The sequence below is a fragment of the Lontra canadensis genome, unplaced genomic scaffold (assembly GCF_010015895.1).
Source record: "Lontra canadensis isolate GAN:19392208 unplaced genomic scaffold, GSC_riverotter_1.0 scaffold107, whole genome shotgun sequence".
Classification (NCBI taxonomy): domain Eukaryota; kingdom Metazoa; phylum Chordata; class Mammalia; order Carnivora; family Mustelidae; genus Lontra; species Lontra canadensis.
This window is the reverse complement of record NW_022631101.1, coordinates 2928712-2949571: the sequence shown is the minus strand read 5'-3', so window position 1 is coordinate 2949571 and position 20860 is coordinate 2928712. Positions and strand designations below refer to the sequence as shown.

Sequence of the window (20860 nt, the reverse complement as noted above, 5' to 3'; positions counted from 1 at the left end):
GGCAGAGGGGGCAGATCCCCCAGTCATCCTGGCCATCTGTCTACCTCCTACCAAGGAAGTCCACCCCATGGTCTGATCACCCACACTGACCATAAAGACCAAGCCACCAGGTGGGTTTTTAGGGAGGCAGGAGCCCACCAATCCTTGGCCACCCTTGTCAGCTCCCAGAACCCTGGACCCAAGCGTGGGAAATTGCAGGGAGCTGAACAGCCTCCCTTTTGCTGGCAGCCCGCCCAAGGCTGTCCAGCATGGACCGGCCTTGGGCACAGTGGCGGGGGCGGGGTCTCCTCCCTCCTGCCACCGGCCTCAGCTGCGTCCCCTCCCGTCCTGGGTGGGAGTGGGACTCCGGCGTGGGATTTCGGTGAGTTTAGTCAGTGATGGTGTGAGTCTGAAGCGTGTGTCCCCTTCAGGGCTCGGGATTGTGTGTTCTCAGGACTCGGCCCCTCGCCCGGCTGTTGGCAGTTCGCCGCTGACCACTCGTCACTCGCACCCGCATGTGGGACCACGCATGCCGTGGAGTGGTTAAGGGTGTGGAGGCCAAAGCTCCGCTTGGCCACTCTGTGCCTCGATTTCCCCATCTGTAAAATGAGGCTAATAATGTTATCTCACAGGGTTGTTCGGAGGGCTAGCTGTGTCAACACCTGTCAGTCACTTACCAAAAAAAAAAATGTTTAACACCGCCTGGCACGTGGTAATGGGGTGTGAGTGGTAACTGTTGTTACTATTATTAATGGGTACCTTTGTGGTTGTTTCGGGCCCGCTGGGCGAGGTTCTGTCTGGAGGCACAGCATGTGAATTTGGATCTGACTCTGGTTAAACATTCTTGCCCTCCTCCTGGTTCTGTGAGCCTGTAACTATTTGTAGCTGTTCGTGCCTCTCTGGCCCTTGTATGGATCAGAGTCTGTGTGTGCTGGGGAGGAGGAGGGATGCCTCTGAATGACCCCCAATCCCTCCCAACACGCACCCACCAAGCACCCTCCGCCGCTGTCCCCTGTCTCTGGTGCTGAACCTGAAGGGTGGGTGGGAAGGTCCGGCTCCCCCCAGCCTCCTCTCTCCAGGCCCCTCCCCTAGCCTCCCCCGCCCCGCGGCTGCCTCCCCTCTCCCCGCCTCCTCCTCCTCCCCTCGGTCTATGGCTCCTCCTCCTCCCTCCCAGCACTCTCCCCCGTCCCTCCTCCTCCCTCTCTCCCGACTCCCCCTCCCCCGTGTCCCTCCCCCCTCTTCCTCTCCTCCCTCTATCCCCTCTCCCTCCCCTCCTCCCTGGCTCTCCCTCTCAGTCTCCAGCTTCTCTCTCTCTCTCTCTCTCTCTCTCTCTCTCTGTCGGGAGGAGTCGCCCACCACTGCCAGCCCAGTGCTAGGGGGACCTGCTCCAGGCTGCAGCTGCAGGTAAGAGACCCTCGTTGGGGAGGAGGGGCGGTGTGGGAGAAGGATGGTGTTGCCTGGGCGGGCTGGTAGAGGGGGACATTTCAGGAGCCAGGAGCGGCTTTTCCCTGAGCTCATTTATGGAGGTTGGGGGGGGGCTGCATATCCCGGGTGGGGATACCAGGTTCCTTCCGTGGGTTGGGGGCGCCACCAGCAGCCAACATCCTCAGCTCCTCCTGTGTTCTAGGGAGCATGGCCGGCTGGGGAGGGGGTGCCTCCTGGGCACTGAGGGGGCACTGAGGCACCATCTGGGGCAGTCCCCCTTCGCCTTCTCTCCCTCTACCCCCGCCTTCCTGCGTCTGGGTCTCTTCTGTCTGTCTTTCCACATCTCTTGGGGGTCCTGTCCTGCAGAGTGTGGCCGCCTCTCTGAGTCCCTTTGCCTGTGTCCCTGTCTCTCAGTCCCTCACTCTCGCCTCTGCCCCTCTGGTTCCCTCTGTGCCTGGGTCTGTTCTGTGTCTTTTCAGGGTTCTGTCTCTGAGTCCCTGGTTTCTTTCTGCCTTCCTCTTTCGCCATCTGTGTGTGTTGTGTCCCTGTCTCTCTCCTGTCTCTCCTCTCTTGTGTCTCTATCTCTTCTGTCTCTGTGGGTGTCTCCCTCTCTCTTCCCTGCCCCTCTCCCTCCTTCTCTCCATCTCCGTCTGTAGGTATGAGGTCTCTGTTTCTCTGTCTCTGTCTTCCCTGGTAGCTGGTTAACTCTCCTCCCACACACCTTTGTCCCCGCCTCTGGCAAGGGGGAGACCTGGAGGAAGAAGACTCCCCCTCCCGCAGAGTGGGCTCCCCCAGAAGGTGCGGAGTCCCCCTAAGTCCTCTCCCTTCTTCAGCCGAGCCCCCGCCCATCCTCCTGGCTGGTTTGTGCCCCATCCCCTCCCTGAGGACAGAGCTCCTCTCCTCTCCCCTGCCTTGTATCTGGCATCCGGAGGCCAGTCCTTCTTGCAATCTACCCTCTACCCTTTGTGGTGGAGACTGCACCAGTCCTCCCATCTTGCCTTCCCATTCCTCCTCGTAGAGACTAGACCGGTCCTTCCTACAGTCTGACTGCTACGCCTCTCACCCTTTGTCCATTGCTTGCTTCACTCATGTGTTCCTTGGACGATTACTGAGCACCTTGCCTACTCCAGGCACAGCACTAGGCACCGGGGTGGGTCAGGCCAGTCCTTTCTGCAGCCTTACTTCCATCCCTCTCGTGGCATGCCAGCCTCAGGCCTCTCAGTGGGGGTGGCTCTCCAAAGCGACTCCACCATCCCCTGGGGGCTCCAAGAGGGCCCCTCTGAGTCTGGAGTTCCCTGGCCAGTACATCATCTTCTTTCCTGGGGGAAGTGGACCCTAGAGAAGCTGGGTAAGAGTTAGTGGCCAGGGGAAAGGGGAGAGCCTACCCTGTAGCCCTGGCTGGGATGGGGTGAGGTCCTCAAGTATCCACGTGGGGCCCAGCTGGGTTTGGAAGATCACCAGCCCAGGAGTCCCATGCCTTGCGTTTCCATCCTCCCCTGCCCCTGCTCCTGATTTGAAGCTGCTTCACCTGGCCAAGCTTTTTACCCCCTCTGGACCTCAGTTTACCCATCAGGGTGTCCTGGCTCTGAACAGTGAGACTATGTGTGACCCCCTCCACCCCCACCCCAGGCCAGGATGTGGTGTGGTGCTGGGAGAGCCTGGCTCACCACCGGAGCAATAAGTGGGTGTGTTTAGAAGCCTGTGTCCCCACCTCGAAATCCCTCCGAGGGGTGGCGGGCAACACTTGCTCCCACCAGAGCACAACCAGGAACCGCCACCTCCCTTGCCAAGGTGAGGGAGAGGAGGGAGGGAAGAGGTCCCACCTGCCGTGCCAGACTAGCCCCCCCCCACTTACACCTACAGTCCCACTCTAGGCAGAAGGTCTCCAAGACCCCCAGGTGAGGCAGACCTGGGATTCTCGCCACTGACCCAGCTGGCTGCCTGCCCACGAGAGTGGGGAGAAAGGGAGAGATGCCACCGTCGGCCCTCCTACCCTGGCCTCAACCCGATCCTTTTGCCCCTGGGTTCTAAACTCAGATTAGGTTTCAGGGCTGCTGGCGGACGGACGGAGAGAGGCAGAGGCGGGTGCGTCTAGCAGAGGAAGCCCAGCTGTCCCCCGGCAACAGGACTCAGAGCTCTTGGTTCTTCATTTCACAAATATTTATCTCGCACTTTCTCTGTCTGACCCCTCCTCCCCTAAGGCCTCAGTGAAAGAAAACCAGGTTTTACAGAAAAAGGATTAAGGCAGGCTTCTTTGCCCAGCCCCTGAGCAAGGAGGGCAGGCGTGAGGTCACCCTTTGCCAGACTCTGGTCTCCCTAGAGGACCTCACCGGGAGGGACGGGTGGTTGGACTTGAGGGGGCACTTTCCAGGCCAGGGCCCTCCCGTGATAGAGGGAGTTTGATGCTTGAGATGAATCCTTGACTCCCAGGTGGCCCTCCTCACTCCTGAAAGCCAGGGAGAAGGGAAGGAGAAGAGAGTGAGTCTTTGCTTTGGATCCTGGTGGGTTTGTAATTATGCCTAAGTTGTTGCTAATTAGGGGGCTGCTAATTGGATGTATCATTAGGCGCCTTGCTGAGGGGGCTAATTGTGTGGTGGCCCTTTAAGAATCCCCCTCACCCCCCCACACACACACTCCTCAGGGAAGTTCTGCCAACATTCTGCCTCCCTCCCCCAGGAGCCAGCTCCCTGCCCGTGAGTACGTGGGCGTGTTTTGGGGGCAGGCTGTGGGTTAGACTCAGAGAAGAACTTTCAGACATGATACCCGGTACCCGGAGGCACTGGCCAAGACTGGATCAGGGAGTTGTGGGCTCAGAGGACTGTCTTCTCTCAGTCCCCCCCTTTTTTTAATAGGCTACTGGGTTACCAAGGCAGTGCAAGAGTGGGGCAGAGGAACTGGGAGTTCGGGCCACTCTTGGAGAGAGAAATGGAACCAGAGTTGGTGCTGGGGGGCTTTGAATGAGCTTTTGACCTTTGAGCTTGGCCCCCTCCACTGAAGAACCAGCTAGGGACACCCCGAAGTGGGGTGGTGTCATTTGTGATCGAGAGCTCAGGAAGGTGATGTCTGAGTGAAGAACCGGAGAGGAGAGGGTGGATATGTGGGGAAGAGCATCCCAGGAAGGGGAAGTAGCAGGTGCAAAGGCCTGGAGGCAAGAACTTGTCTGGTATGTGAGGAGCCTTGAGGTGGCAGGGGCCAAGCAAGCAAGGGGGACAGGGGGAGACGAAGCCGGAGAGGGAATAAGGGGAGCAGATCCTGTGAGACCTCATGAGCCAGGGCGAGGACTGTGGTACTCTAGCTGAGACTGAGTTGGGAGCCATGGAGGGTTCTGAGCAGAGGGAGGAGGTGAACTGACTTGCGTTTTTTTTTTGTTTTGTTTTTTGTTTAAGATTTCATTTATTTATTTGAGAGAGGGAGAGCATGAGCTGGGGAGAAGGGCAGAGGGAGAGGGAGAAGCAGCCTCTACAGAGCTCAGAGCCCCACGTGGGGCTCGAACCCAGGACCCTAACATCGTGACCTGAGCCAAAGGCAGATGCCCAACAAACTGAGCCACCCCAGGCGCCTCCTAGTTTGCATTTTTAAAGGGAACTGAGGCAAGACACAGAGATAGCCACTCAGAGCCAGGATCGGAGGCTGGAGGAGAAATATTGAAACCAGAGAGACCCCACAACCCACAAATGAGACCAAAAGCCCAACACAGGGCCTCATGTCACAGCTGCTGGAGACCCGGGCACCTCACCAAGACCTGGGGGCTCCTGGAGAGAGACACCTGCCACGGTTGCAGGGAATGATGTGAGTGCGAGACCCTCCAGCACCCCCTCCCCAGCCCCTCTCAGACAGACAGACAGACAGACAGACAGACGTCCCAGACTCTGAGCAGGAGCCCTCTGGGGGCCAAGTCGGAAACCGTGAGACTTACCTCATGAATTGAGGGCCTCCAGCCCCTCGCCTCACCCACTAAATTATTCACTCTGTGTTCTCTGGGGCCTGGCTTCATTCCTCCCTTGTCTGTGGGATTCGTCTGTGTGGCTGGGCAGGCCAACAGCCTGTTCTCTTTCCAGGGCCCTATAACATTCCTCGGTGTGAGTGCTCCGTGCTGGGCTTCTCCATTTACTGCTGAGAGGCATCTGGGTTGTTTCAAGACGGGAGCTGTTAAGACATTCTCGGATGTGTCTTTTGGCAGACGCATGACCTAGGGCTCCCGGGTGCGTATGTACCTGGGAGTGGGGACAGCTGAGTCCTAGGACACGGCATATTCAGCTGTAGTTCCCCAAAGTGGAGAGACCAACATACACTCCACCAGCAGCGTGTGACGCTCCTCTGTCTTTATCTTTCTCCCCTGGTCTCTGTCTGGCCCTCTCTGTCTCTCTGCATCTCCCTCTGTCCCCATCCTCCCTCTGTCAGCCCTCTGCTTGTCCCCCATGCCCCACTCCCAACAAGCCTTGGTTCCTGTGCAAATGGGAGGGGTCCATGCTCCTCACCCACATTCTTCCTCCTCCCCCACAGGACCCAACACCCTCCATGGCTCCCCTGGTCTTAGTGGGGTTTGCACTCCTCCTGGGGACAACCCCCTGCTCGGCGGCGGCCACCCCAACCCCCTCACTGCCGCCTCCCCCAGCCAATGACAGTGACGCCAGCGCAGGGGGCTGCCAGGGCTCCAACCGCTGCCAGCCAGGGGTCCTGCTGCCCGTTTGGGAGCCCGATGACCCGTCCCTGGGGGACAAGGCGGCACGAGCTGTGGTCTACTTCGTGGCCATGGTTTACATGTTCCTGGGCGTGTCCATCATCGCTGACCGCTTCATGGCATCCATCGAGGTCATCACGTCAAAGGAGAAGGAGATCACCATCACCAAGGCCAACGGTGAGACCAGCGTGGGCACCGTCCGCATCTGGAATGAGACGGTGTCCAACCTCACGCTCATGGCCCTGGGCTCCTCAGCCCCTGAGATCCTGCTGTCCGTCATTGAGGTCTGCGGCCACAACTTCCAGGCGGGCGAGTTGGGCCCAGGCACCATTGTGGGCAGTGCTGCCTTCAACATGTTTGTGGTCATTGCCGTGTGCATCTATGTCATCCCAGCCGGTGAGAGCCGCAAGATCAAGCACTTGAGAGTCTTCTTTGTCACTGCCTCTTGGAGTATCTTCGCCTACGTCTGGCTTTATCTCATCCTGGCTGTCTTTTCCCCGGGTGTGGTCCAGGTGAGCAAGGACCCATGGACACCTCCTTGGTGCATGTATGTCTGCAAAAGGGAGACCTGATTCATGTATTTGCAGAAATGCATGCTTACATCTGGGAGGGCCTCCCGGTATGGTTGTGTAGGTTGTACACTGCACGAGGGCATTGGGATATTAAAGGCAAGTTGGGGCTAGAGTCCATCGAGTGTGCCCAAGCCATGTCTGGATGGCTCTGCAGGCCCTGGAAAGGGCTCATCCACCCAGAGGGGGGTGACATTTTACACTATACCCATTTGGAAGGGACCGCTTTAGCTCTCACTTTGGTGCCATATGTGTTAACAGAGTCCTTGTGATCTGTGTAATGCATACCGCACCCACTTCATGTTCTAGCCAGGTATTTGCCAGGTAGGTTCACATGTTTTCTTACCCTCCCTGTCTTTTGCATAATTTATTCCTGTCTTTATAATAAGACCACCTTCATTTGCATAATTCATGCCACAGTTGCATAATCCAGCCTTGTATTTTCTGACAGTGCTAATCAACTTGGGTAACCTGGTACAATTTGCATAATGTATCCATGGGCCTGAATAGACGTAGGCCCACATCTGTGTAATCTAGCTCTGTATTGGCCAGATATGCAATTGTGATTTGCATAATTCATTTATTATTCATAATTGATTGCTGATGGTAGGGTAATTTATGCCACATCACTGTAATTTATACGCAATCCAGTCCAATGTAGGTATAAGCCCAGTCCACTGCAAAGGCCACTTTCCATAATTTATTCCAACAAAATTTAGCCCCACCGCTCCATAATTTACACCCACTTTCCCATAATCATTTGCCTCTCGTTTGTCCAGTGTCTTAACCACATTCTGCTTAGTCTTCCTTTAAAACATGTGCCTAATTCATTTCCCACAACCCCAGGACTGCCATCTACATTTGCATAATTTATTTATGGGCCTGGCCTAATTCGTTCACACACATGCATAATTTATTCGAGGCTACCCAGAATTCCTTCACACATGTGTATAATCTCTCTGCGCAAATCTATCTGGTTCTGCCAATTCTAGTCTCTTTCCAGGAAGCAGCTGAAGTTAGAAGTATAAAAATTCTTTGCAGGTGATGTAAATGCAGAGGGAGGGACCAGAAACCACAGGTGAGCTAAGGGGGAGACGGTAACACCAGGAGACAGGGATGGGAGAGGGAGAGAGACGTTTACTGTAGCTGAATAATGATTAGAATGCTGAGTCTCCTGGCAGTCATGGTGAAAAGTAGAGAAGGTTGTGTCACACGGTTCTCTTGCACTTATAGAAAGGATGGTATACTGGCTTGGGTTTTCAAAATGGTCTTTGATGAGGATTCACAGCAAAACTATGAAGAGAATTTTAGATACCATGAGCGACAAGTGGGTAGGGATGGGGGTGGAGGAGAGAGCCAGGCTCAGACTCAGAAAACAAGCTTGAAAATATCACAGCTCTGGGTGGAGAAGTCGCCATGGGGGATCCCTTTGGGAGTAACGTGGAGGCCAGGCTTATGGGACATTTTCATGAAATAATGGAAGGAACTGGCATGAGATCAAGATAGTGCCACTTCCTCCTCAACGTAGAGAACTGGAGCAGCAAGATGGGTCTGGCTCTGAGTTTTCTCCCGAAGTGCTGTGTGACCTCAGGCAAAGGCCCCTCTCGGGGCCTCAGTTTTCATATCTGAACCATGGAAGGCTTAGACCGGATCCTTGGTTCTTGACCCTTCATACCGAGTGCTCCCTTTTTCTAGCAAATGCTTTGTTACCCTTTACTTGAACGTGAAATTCTTAGATGAGAGGAGAGAGGCCTTCTCCCCCAGTAGCCAAGTGCATGGACACTGGACCCAGACACACTGGGTTCAAACTCCACTTCTTCTGCTCCCCAGCTGTTCCTTGGGCAAGTTCCTCACCTTGTCTGTGCCTCAGTTTCCTCAGCTGTCACCTGGGCGTCAGCATAGCACTGACTCCAGAGGGTGGTGTGGGGTTCAAACAAATTACACATGGAAGAGCTCAGAACAGCAAGCCTAGGACAGAGTAAATGTGAGTGATTCCTCCCATTACTGAACTGGCCTGTGCTGTTGGCTATCCGAAAGTCTGTATAATGGCCAAACTGATATAAGGGAAAGCGATGTCTGACGGAGCCATGTGCATTTCCACATGGAAATGCTTCAGCACAGCTACGTTAAAAGTCATGGTGTGGGTACCAGATGCCAGCACCTACTTTTACCAAATAAGTTTGGGTTTAAGAGAAAGAAAAAGATCAGGAAACGTTCCATGCAAGGAGCTGAGCAGAGGAGTGGGTTGCCACAAGATTAAAAATAAGCGCATTCAGCATATATTAGAGCATCAGGAAAATACTTCATATACATGTAACAGAGCTGAGTTCTAGACTCCAATTATTAGAAGCAGGTTTTTTTTGCCACTGCACATGTCCAGCAGGAGGTTCTGAGGTCAGGCAGGACGTGGGGCAGGTGTGTATTGTGTGGGACTGCTCCATGAGTCGCTGGACCAGATATCGCCCCCCCCAGTCGTGGTGGCAGCTCACAAAGGACCCCAGATTGGAGACGCCCCCTCTTGGGGGTGTTTCTGTCCACTGAAGCTGTCTCACTTCCCTTCCAGGGTGGGCAAGTCAACATGCCCATTTGCAGTAGGTGCCCTGGAAGGAAGATATGAGTCTCCTAGATTCGCCTTTTATCTACCTGCGAGGGGTGGGGTGGGGGGAGAGCAAATCTTAGAGGTTGGAGGCTGTCTGGGAGAATCCTGTTGCGATATACACAGTGACCAGTGCAATGAACACAAGGCCAGAGTTCATTTTACAGCTTGTGTAGAAAATTCAGCTGCTTTTCACAGACCTGCCTGGTGGCCTTGTGAGGCTCTGTTTCCAAGTCCTGCCCTTCTCTCTGAGCCATCAGTAAACACAGTGACAAGGTGTGTGGGCATTGGATCAGAAAAGATATTTTCCCTTTTGGGCCCATTTTAAAGACACCTCTGGGGGCCCTCTGATGGTAAATAACCTTTAATGGTTCCTTCCTTATCTTTTTTTTTTTTTAAGATTTTATTTATTTATTTGACAGAGAGAGATCACAAGTAGGCAGAGAGGCAGGCAGAGAGAGAGAGGGGGAAGCAGGCTCCCCGCTGAGCAAAGAGCCAGATGTGGGGCTCGATCCCAGGACCCCGAGATCATGACCTGAGCTGAAGGCAGAGGCTTTAACCCACTGAGCCACCCAGGCACCCCTCCTTCCTTATCTTTAATGAGAAAGGTAACTACTTGCAGACTGAGTCCTGGACCTCAGTGAGTGCTAGTATAATAATGGTAATGTTAATTTCACATTCTGAGTCTTTTCCACATGTCAGGAACCGACAGTGCTAAGTGTTAGGGGTACATAAGCTCATTCAGTCTTGGGGACGCCCCCACCTTACAGGAAAGAGGCTGAGCCAGACCTCCCTCTTCTAGAACCAGGATCTGGACTCAGCCTTGCCTTGTTTCTCTGGGGAGGTAGCATATAAACATGGGAACTTGCTGTATGAGGCTGTAAGGGGAGCCAACTTTTGCTTCTTTTAGAGTCAAAGTCCCGTCCCTAAGGGCCAGATTCTAAGGAGAATCTGGCAAAGGCTGTAGTCACTGGTCCAGGGAGGGAGGGCGGGAGAGGGGAGGGGAGAGGGAATCAGGGAGCTTTAGTAGGAGGTGGAGTGGAGAGCAGGCTCTGGGTGATGGGTGGGGTGTGGACAAGTCAGGGGCATCCCAGGTGAGGAGGGGTGGAGGGGAAGTGGAGCAGGGAGAAAAAAAATGGAAGGAAAGAGAGGCAGGAAGGGATTCAGGCTCTGCCCCTTGAGGGGAGCTGGGTTCCCGGCACTGGGGCAGGTGGGCGTGGTTCTCAACGTGATAAAAGGCGTATGGATGGATGGATGGACGGGTGGACGGGTGAGCGGATGGAGGCATGCATGCATCAGGCGACCAGGAAAGAGGCGGGGGGAGGGGGAGAAACTGCGAAGCATCTCACAAGGGAGAGAGATGTGTATCTGCAAAAGATACAAAAGGCGGACAAGGAGACAGAGGCAACAAGACAGGAAAACAGATTCAAAAACCGAACGGCGCCGAATGGGACGGAGGCAGGGAGAGAAAGAGGGAAGCAGAGAAGGGACGAAGCGGGGCAAGGACCGAGATGCGGGGAGATGCAGAGCGGAGGCGCTGACGGGGGGCGCCAGGCGACCACCGGGAGGGAGACGCTGGGGGCGGCGGGCTGGCGGGGCGGCGAGCGCGCCCCCTGGCGGCGCGGCGGTCCTGACCCACGCGGCCACCCGCAGGTGTGGGAGGCGCTGCTGACCCTCGTCTTCTTCCCGGTGTGCGTGGTGTTCGCCTGGATGGCCGACAAGCGGCTGCTCTTCTACAAGTACGTGTACAAGCGCTACCGCACCGACCCGCGCAGCGGCATCATCATTGGCGCCGAGGGCGACCCCCCCAAGAGCATTGAGCTGGACGGCACGTTCGTGGGCGCTGAGGTGCCGGGCGAGGTGGGCGGCCTGGGCCCGAGCCCCGCCGAGGCCCGCGAGCTGGACGCCAGCCGCCGCGAGGTCATCCAGATCCTCAAGGACCTCAAGCAGAAGCACCCGGACAAGGACCTGGAGCAGCTGGTGGGCATCGCCAACTACTACGCGCTGCTGCACCAGCAGAAGAGCCGCGCCTTCTACCGCATCCAGGCCACACGGCTGATGACCGGCGCGGGCAACGTGCTGCGGCGACACGCGGTGGACGCGTCGCGCAGGGCCTCCCCGTCCGAGGGCCCCGGCGAGGACGAGGACGACGGCGCCAGCCGCATCTTCTTCGAGCCGAGCCTCTACCACTGCCTGGAGAACTGTGGCTCCGTGCTGCTGTCGGTCACCTGCCAAGGCGGGGAGGGCAACAGCACCTTCTACGTGGACTACCGCACCGAGGACGGCTCCGCCAAGGCCGGCTCCGACTACGAGTACAGGTGGGTTGGCGGCTCTCAGGCAGGAGGTCCGCCCCACCCCCCACCCCCGCCCCGCGGCCTCCGCGATCGCCGGGCTCAGGGGCTGCCTCCAGCGCCCATCCATCCGCGGCGTTCATTCATGGTTCGTTCATTCATTCCCGCTGAGAGCCTTCTTGGCACCGCACGTTCTTCTAGCGCTTGCCAGACAGCGCGGCTGTCCCGCCTCCCCGGCATACCGGCTACCTGCGGGTTCTTGCGCTTGACGCCACCCCGCGTTCATGATTACAGCTCATTCTATGTCGTGTTACCGGGTAGGACAAGTCCCTCCCCGACCCCAACACACCATGACTAAAGTAAAAATGTTTATTGAGCAGCTACTGTATACCTGGGGGTGTACCGTGGTGAACAAGACAGCTAAGGCCCCTATCCTCAAGTTGCAATAAAGCAATGAACTATTAAATAGATTAAGAATATCAAGGGATTTTAAGTGCTAGGTGGGAAAATTAAATGGGATAAGAGGGAAGAGGCGGGACCCAAATTATCCCCAGGTTTTTGGTGGCACCTTAAAGAAGCCCCCCCTTTGTACCCTCCTGTATCTCTCTGTCCCCCCGCCCCCATCCCTCTCCTCACCCCTCTTTGAGGAGATCTGTAATCTTCCCTCCTTCAGCAGTTCCTACTGAATACCTACTATGTGTCGGGTACAACCTTCAGATGCAGAACAGTTAGGGCGCCTGGGTGGCTCAGTGGGCTTAAGCCTGGGACTCTTGATTTTGGCTCAGGTCATGATCTCAGGGTGGTGAGACAGAGCCCTGTCTGGCTGCGCACTGGGCGCGGAGGCTGCTTAAGATTCTCCCTCTCCCTCTGCCCCTCCCCACCTTAAAACAACAACAACAACAAAACACAGAACAGTAAATAAACAAGATAACTTCTCTATCCTCACGTGACCCACAAAAGTCTTTATCTGTTTGTAGTTCTTCTGTCCATACCACACTCTTTCAAGAACGATAGTTTTACAGTGTAGTTTGTTGACCGATGTGCAGTCTGTCGTAGTTCTCTATAATAATACCAACGTTTATCACGGTCTACTATGTACCAGAAACGGATCTGGGCCTTGAAGACCAGCAGTGAATGAAATACGTCAGGCGTCTGCCCAAAAGCAGCTGACATTCTCGTGGGAAAGACAGGCCATCAGGGAGTAGACACTGAAGACAGAAAAATGTCAGCTGTGAAGAAATTAAGGCAGAAGACGGGAGAGAGTGTTGATGACTGAGCTTCTCCCCGGTTCCACCTGCCAAGTAGTCTGCCATACCTCCCTTTCATCCTCTTCCCTGGGTAAAGCTAAGGCGGACCTAATTGTAGATCTTCAGTTCTGCTCGCCCTCGTCCCTTTAACTCTTCTCTCGCTGGGGCTGAGTTTCTGGGTTTCACAAATCTTCAGCTCCACCACTCTGCCCCAGCCTCCCCCTGCCTCTGCCGAGGCATTTCCAATCTTCCAATATTTTGGCGGCTTCAGGCATTTGTAGATCATTCCCTCCACCTCGGGTCAGTCCAAGGTCCTTTGGTCTGCCCATCCCCATTCATTTCTCCCACCCTCCCGCCTCCCCCTCCATTCTGCTTCCCCTGAGTGGGGCTCAGGATCTTTGTCCTGTCATCCTGTAACATGGGATCCCTTTGGTCACCCATGACCAAACGCCCCCTCTCCCTACCATCCTCCATCTCCCAGCTTCCTTAGACTAAAGAAGAAGCATTCACCATACTGGGGCCTGCTGTCACTCAACTTCTTCACCGTTCCACTCCTACCCACCCCCCTAGTCTGCAGCTGCCCCCACCAAAGGTTTTGCAGGAGAAAGTGAGGACGGGTGTCACCTGCTGGGATCAGAGGCGCCTCTCTCGCCTGCAAATGACCTCAGTACTGAGATGTCTGAAGTGTAGGAGTAAATGCCGCTCAGTGGTGGAACCAAAGAGCTAGGCAAAGTTGACACCTTCCTCTTGTCCCTGCTCTCCTATCCCAGGTGACGGTCACAGGCCTGGCATCATTTATCAGTGCAGCTTAGGTCCAGGACTGGGAGGAAGGACAACTGAGTTCCAGTCCAAGTCCTGGAACCTGTTTCTTGAGCAAGTTCCTGCTTCAGTGTGGGCATTCAGGGATGTCATGTACAGTTATTAAGGTTGTGCACTGCCTAAGAGTACCACATCTAAGAAAGCTCTATTCACATAGTGGACATTGTAGATTTGTATGTCTATTATGACAATGTCCTGATTCATGGAAATAGAGTCTTGAGGGAGGGAAGCCATTTTCTCATTTGCCCACAGAGATCTTATGGATTAGGATCCATGGGCCTCAGTTTCTCCAAATTTAATATGATCTCCGAGGCACCAGAAGAGCACACCTGTTCCAAGATTCTGAGATTTAAGCACCAAGAATCCTAGCATGCTAAGGGTCTAAAGTTTTAAGATTCTAGGATTCCCACATTTGGGTATTCTACTCCACACCTAACCAGTCTCCCATGTGCTGGTTCTCACATTTTCATCTTTTCAGAATTTGTGCATCCAGTGTTGAAACACAAGTCCTTCTCCTATATTTCTATCCTACCTGGTTTCTAAAATCCCCATGTTCTTTGTCTTTCCGACCTTTGATTTTGGAAAAAATTCACGCCCACAGAAGGGCTGCGGAAATGGTTTGGTGAACCCTCGTATCAACTTTGCCCAGAGTCACCAACTGTTCATTTGCTGTCCTGTTTGCCCTCACTCACCCTCCCTAATATATACTAGTATTAATCATTGTGGAGCTAGATGGGAACGGCTTGCAAACAGCATGACCACTCACCTATAAATACTTGAGTGTGCCCCTGCTAAGATTTATGACAGCCAGTCACAATCTGACTGCCACACTCAGGAAATGTAATACTGAATTAATATTATTGCCCAGGCTGCGGTCCCTGTTTGTATCTCCCCCCACACCCCGCCCGTCGTCCCTGTAACATCTTGTGACTGTGTTTTACCTCCCTTCCTCTCTTCCAGTCTGATCCAGACCCAAATGTTGCATTTCGTTGTCATGTCTCTTTAGAGTTCTTCGGTCTGGGTCCATCCCTCCGCTTCTCTAGGACTTTCATGCCCCTGACACTTTTGAAGACAGGCTACTTAGTAGAACGACCCTCAGTTTGGGTTTGTCCGATGTGTCCTCATGATTAGACTCAGGCGGTGCACTTTTGGCCAGAATTCATGCAAGCGATGCAATGTTCTCCTCAGTCCATTATACCAGGAGGCCCATGACTCCCACCTGTCCCACTACCAGTGATGTCCTTTAACCATTTGGTAAAGTTGGTGCTAAAATCCCCACCTAAGCTAACATTTCTAACATCCCATAACTGTAGGATTCTAAGATTCTAATCTTTTTTTTTAAAGATTTTATTTATTTATTTGAGAAAGAGAGAGAGCATGTGGTGGGAAAAACAGAGGGAGAGGGACAAGCAGACTCTGAGCGAGGATCCCGACATGGGGCTCGATCTCACAGCCCTGAGATCATGACCTGAGCTGAAACCAAGAGTGAGACACTTAACCCACTGAGCCACCCAGGCGCCCCTAAGATTCTAATCCGAATATGCAAATATCCCTAGCTGACTTGTGCTGAGTGCTTTTCTTGTCTTATAACTCAGTCCTTGTAACACCGCCCGCCACGAGGTAGACACTGTTATTAGTTCCACTTTACAGAAGAGGAACCTGAGGTTCAGAGGGCTGCAGATCCTAACCACCGAGATCACACAAGCCAAGAGAGCCGTGAGACTTTGCTCAGAGCTGGTGGGCTCACCGGGCTGGGTGCCTCGGCTACCATGGACAGCAGCTCCAGGGAGGAAGGCTACAGCCATAGGGAACTCCTTACCTGTCTCCTCCCAGTCTTATCATCTGGTTCTACCTCTTTGCCAGAACCTTGGGGTCTCTCTGACCCCCCCTCCAACACACACACACACAGAGCTGAAGTTTTTTGGGAGAACTGGAGCCCAGGACCTGTTTCTTACCAAATTGATCACAGTAATGACAGAGAACACTCATGGATCATATAACACCTTTCAGAAATGGGGTCACTGGCGCATGCTGGGATGGATTGGGAGGAGAAAATGTAGATTTTCAAGGTGCATTTACATCCCAGGGTCACTTTGATGCCTACAGCCCTGCCAGGAGCCCATCATTCCCTGTCCCCGCAAAGTTTCACTCTGACTACTCTGCCATCATTATCTCATTTCTTCCCCTGCCCCATTATAGAGCATCTCACATATGTTCAGAGACTTACACAACTGATGCTCATTTAGGCCTAAGCCAGCTCATATCCTTCCCCTCCTCAGAGGCCCGCCATGCTTCCCACCCTACTTGGAATAAGCACCAGATTCCCAGCTGGGGCCCCTGACATCTGCCCTTTTTCCTCTGTGATGTCATCTGCCTCATCTCCTACACCCCACCCTTGCTCCCTCCACTGGAGCCACACTTGCCTCCTCAAATACTCCAAGCTGCTCCTGCCTCAGGACATTAGCACTGGCTGTTCCCTTTGCCAGGGATACTTTTCCCCAGATATCCTCCATATGGCTCCCTTCCCTACCTCCCTCAAGTCTCTGCTCAAACGTCACCCCTCAGAAAAGCTTTCTCTGACATTCTAATACAACATCTCACTCCCTACCCTCTTTCCTGTTTTCCTCTATTTTTCTCCATAACACCATCACTACCTGACATTTTATTATATGTTTGTTGTTTATCCATCTCTTTTTAAAAAATCTATTTATTTGAGAGAGTGAGAAAGAGAGAGCATGAGAGGGCGAGTGGGAGAGCAAGAAGCAGGCTTCCCACTGAGCAGGGAGCCCATGCGGGGCTCTATCCCGGGACCCTGGGATCATGACCTGAGCCGAAGGCAGACGCTCAACTGACTGAGCCACCCAGGCGCCCCTCTGATCTGGTTTTGCTGCTGTTTCCCCAACACTAAGAATAGTGCCTAGCACACAACAGCTGTTCAGTAAATATTTGTTGAATGAATGGACCATAATTAAATTATTAAATGTGTAATTGTCACCACGATACGGCTCTCCCACGGGCCTGTGAATGTGATGAGCCCTGTGAAGACAGGGCCTCGTCACCCTCTGTTCCCAGCACCACCCAGAACAGGGCACAGAGAAGATGCTCAGGGAGTCTTTGTTGAATGAATGAATAAATGACCCCAAGTTAAGGAGTGTGGACGTTCTCTTGCGAGTACTCAGGAGGACTCAAAGGTTTTCATCAGAAGTGTGAATAAGGTCAGCTCTGGGCCCCACATCCCTGCTACTCCCAAGTGTGGCCCCTGTATCCTTCATGAGAGAGTCCACATCTGTGGGAGTGACTTAGAAATGCAGTCTTGAAACCCAGAGCCGCTGAACCAGATCTGCATTTTAGCAAGACCTCCCAGGGGATCTGTGTGCCCATTAAGGTTGGAGAAGTGTGTTTATGGAATACTGCAGGCTCTCTCCACTCTGGGATTTTGCATGTGCTGTTCCCTCTGCCTGGAGCATTGCTGTCCACTAGAAACCCCCCCAGGAAGCCGGCACCGATCTCATCTTCAACATTATTTAATGCTGGCGTTCCTAATCCTCATGGGTTCCATGAGGGAGGGACCGACTCTGTCTTATTCCCCCTTTGCAGCCCCTTCCCTCCCACCCTCCGAAGCCCACCCTGATTGATCCTCAGTATTATTTACGTAATGCCTGTCCATCCTCATACTCGGGAGTTTTCGGTGGCGCTTTTCCCTTCTCCGGGAAGCATGCCCTGACTCCCCTCCTTCCCACAGAGGGGACCCACATACACCCCTTTCTTTCTCCCCCTCCCACCCCTCCCGCCGCAGTGAGGGCACGCTGGTGTTCAAGCCGGGCGAGACACAGAAGGAGTTGCGCATCGGCATCATCGACGACGACATCTTTGAGGAGGACGAACACTTCTTCGTGCGGCTGCTGAACCTGCGCGTGGGCGACGCGCAGGGCATGTTCGAGCCCGACGGCGGTGGGCGGCCCAAGGGACGGCTGGTGGCGCCACTGCTGGCCACGGTCACCATCCTGGACGACGACCACGCGGGCATCTTCTCCTTTCAGGACCGCCTGCTGCACGTGAGCGAGTGCATGGGCACCGTGGACGTGCGCGTCGTGCGCAGCTCGGGCGCGCGGGGAACCGTGCGCCTCCCGTACCGCACGGTGGACGGCACGGCGCGCGGCGGCGGCGTGCACTACGAGGACGCGTGCGGCGAGCTCGAGTTCGGCGACGACGAGACCATGTGAGCGCGCGGGGTCGGGGAGAGTGTGGGACTCGGCGGAGAGATGGGGCGGGGCCGGAGACGTGGGCGCGGCCGACCAGTGGGCGAGACGCAGGTGTGGGCGGGGTCGCGGGACGAGGGCCGGGCCTTGGCGGAGTGGGGGGGCGTGTCTCGCGGTGGGCGGGGCCTGAGTGGTGAGGCGGGGCACGGCTCAGAGAGGGGGCGGGAGAGGGGCGAGGGGGGAGTGACGGGGCGGGGCTAAGAGGAAGAGGGACTGGGCGCGGGAAAGAGCCTGGTTTGAGGAGAGGAAGCTGGACCCGGGGAAGTAGGGCCAGGTGAGGAGAGAGAGGAGAAGAAGGAGGACAGAGGCCTGGGGAGAGGAGTGTAGAGGATTTAATTGTGGCTAGTGGGGATGAAATGTGGCCTGAGGAGAGGGGCCTCGTGGACAAGAGGGGAGGTTCCAATCGAGGGGGGGCGGCGCCTGTGGAAATGTAGAAGCAGCAAGGCCTAAGCCGATGGATGGGGTCTGGGAAGGGACCCAAGGAGTTGGACAAGGAAGGCGGAAGAAAGCGGGATCTAAGGGGAGAGGGCGGAGCTTGGGGCGGGACTAGGGAAAGGATGGAGCTTGTGGGTAGGAGGACACTTGAACCTGGGGAAATGGCCGGACACTTAAGGGGAATGTGGGCTAGGCTTTGGGAAGAGACCGAGTAGGACTGTGGGGGCCTGGGAAGGTAAGCGCAGGGCCAGAGAAGACACTGAAGACACTGGAAGACGATTTGCGGAAGGTGGCGTGGGGTCCGGGGAAGTGCGCTGGATACAGACACACCCAACACACACGCTGGCACATGCGGAATCACTAAGCCACAGACACGCTCGCTAAAACACGGTGTCAGGGCTGGTCTCACGCCCAGACACCCGGCCACCCCCTTACACAGATGCCCGAGTCTCCCCACTGTGTGCCTGCAGCCTCACGTCCCCCGCTGCCTGCCTGGGAGGCAGACGGCGCCTCCCCCCTTTGCCTGAGCCCTTCCGCCCCCGCACGCCCGTCTGTCTCCCTCTCCTGCCGCCCACGCTCCTCCCACCGAGCACAGCCCCCACCGCACTCCCTTTCCCCTCCTCCTCCTTGCCTCTGTACCTTGGCCTCTGCTCAGCTTCTCACTGCTCTCCCCGCCTCTCCATCCCTTCCTTCACGTCTCGCTCCTGGCAGTCTATCTCTGGGTCTCTGTTAATCTCTAGATCTAGGTCTTCAGTGTCTAGCTCTCTGACTCGGGTTAGGTTTCAGTTACGGACTCTCCGTGCCTTTCCATCTCTTCTGTGTCTGGCTTGAGCTGAGAACTTGGGCTGAGGGCTGAGGGCACCATCCCAGACCCCATCTATCACATTCAAGAGGCAGAGGCACTGGGGAAAGTTGTCTTTCTGCTCATTCTGGTCCTTCCTGTAGTCTAACCCGTTTCCCTCCTGCTGCTGCGACCCACAGGCCCTCTCCTGCCCCACACGGCTTCCCCAGGCTGGGACGCCCTCTGCTCACGCCCCCACCCACGTCCCCGCCCAAGCTTCCAGCTGTGGCTTCAGATGACAGAGAACAGGAGGCTAATTAGCGTTTAGGGAAACACATCCTTCCTCTCAGGGGCAGGCGCTAATTAGAGGTGCTTGGAAGCAGCCCGGCTGGAGGGGCGGCCCCAGGCAGGATCAACACCGAGGTGGAGGAGAGCCGCCCAGAGACGGGGTGGTGGGGAGAGAATGGGGGAGAGAGAGACAGAGACAAGAAGATGAGAGATAGAGATGGAGAGACAGAGACAGAGTTAGAGAGAGAAAGACAGAAACTTTGATACAAAGGGAGAAGGAAACTGAAAAATTTGGGGAGAGAGGGCTCCAGGGAGATTGAAAGGCTACAATCCAGGAAGCCTGAAGGGAAGTGAGATGTGGGGAAGAAAGAGAGACCTTCTTCCTGAGAGAAACTCAGTGGGACTCAGGGAAGAAGAGGTCTTCTTGATGCGACAGAGAGAAAAGAGTTTGGGTCAGAGAGAAGCACAAGAGACAGGATACAAAGGAGACTGGTTCAAGATCAGTGGCTGCAGAGGGTGGGAGAGCGGGGTTTCCAGGAAACGGGAGGCAGGCATGAGGGTAACAGAGTGACAGACTGGGGAGAAAGACTGCTTCCTTTGATCTCAGGAAGTCCTGCCTTTGTCTAGCTCGAGTCCCTCTTGCTGTCCCCTGCCAGCTGGGTTTCTCTTCCCTGGGTCCCCTGAGGGCATGCCTGTCAGGGCGCCCGTTGGCACGCGCACTGCATGTCAGTCACCGCATGTCAGCGGATCACGGCGTGTCTGCGAGAGTGTGAGCGTCGGAGGTGTGTGTGTGTATCACCCTGTCTGTCAGCGTGCCACCGGGTCTGCAGCTGTCTGCATGTCACAATGTGTGAGGAGAATGTCTCAAGAGACCCTGCTTCTTGCCACGGCGTTCCAGCACCTTGGACAGCTCCCAGACCGCTCCTGAGGTTGGGGGCGGCCATTTCTTTTCACCCACAGAAAATTTAAAATATCCTGAGACCAGGAGGGGATGAGGGTGGAGGTGGGCATATGTCCCCACATGACTGTCTTGTGTTCATCTGTCTCGGCATGGGTGTCGCTGTGTCCTGTGCCTCCGTTTGTTGAGATGGGTCCACTGAGAGACTGTATGATTGAGAGCCCCTTGCTTGAGTTGTGTTGACTTTGGCAATTCCATCCTATGGACATGGAGAGACAGAGATGGGGAGAAAAGAACACAGATAAAGAAAGGCAGAGAGCTGGGGGAGAGCCTGAGACAGAGAGGGTCAGAGATGGAAAAAGAGAGAGACTGAAGGGAATAAAAATAAACAGACACCAAAAGGCAGAATGAGGGAGATATAAGGAAGGAGAGTCTACATGGTACCACAGTGGCGCTCTGCAGGTTGGCGAAGTCGCGAGGCTGTGGTGGGGGTGTTGTGCTAACAGGCATCTGGTCTGTGCGATTTTGCCACTGCATAGGGAATGGCTGCGGGGTGCGATGGTGTGTGGGTGTGGGCGGTGTGATTGGCTGA

General features: G+C 55.0%; 1 protein-coding gene across 1 annotated transcript in view; it reads left to right on the top strand.

Annotated features, from left to right (window-relative positions):
• Window positions 1–1242: 1242 nt before the first annotated feature.
• Window positions 1243–20860, top strand: part of SLC8A2 (solute carrier family 8 member A2) — a 28862-nt gene continuing 9244 nt past the window's right edge. Inside the window, exons 1-4 of the mRNA XM_032839204.1 lie at window positions 1243–1383; window positions 5908–6597; window positions 10904–11568; window positions 17404–17826. Coding sequence (XP_032695095.1) covers window positions 5923–6597; window positions 10904–11568; window positions 17404–17826 — 1763 coding nt within the window. The 5' untranslated portion in view covers window positions 1243–1383; window positions 5908–5922. The remainder of the gene's footprint in view (window positions 1384–5907; window positions 6598–10903; window positions 11569–17403; window positions 17827–20860) is intronic.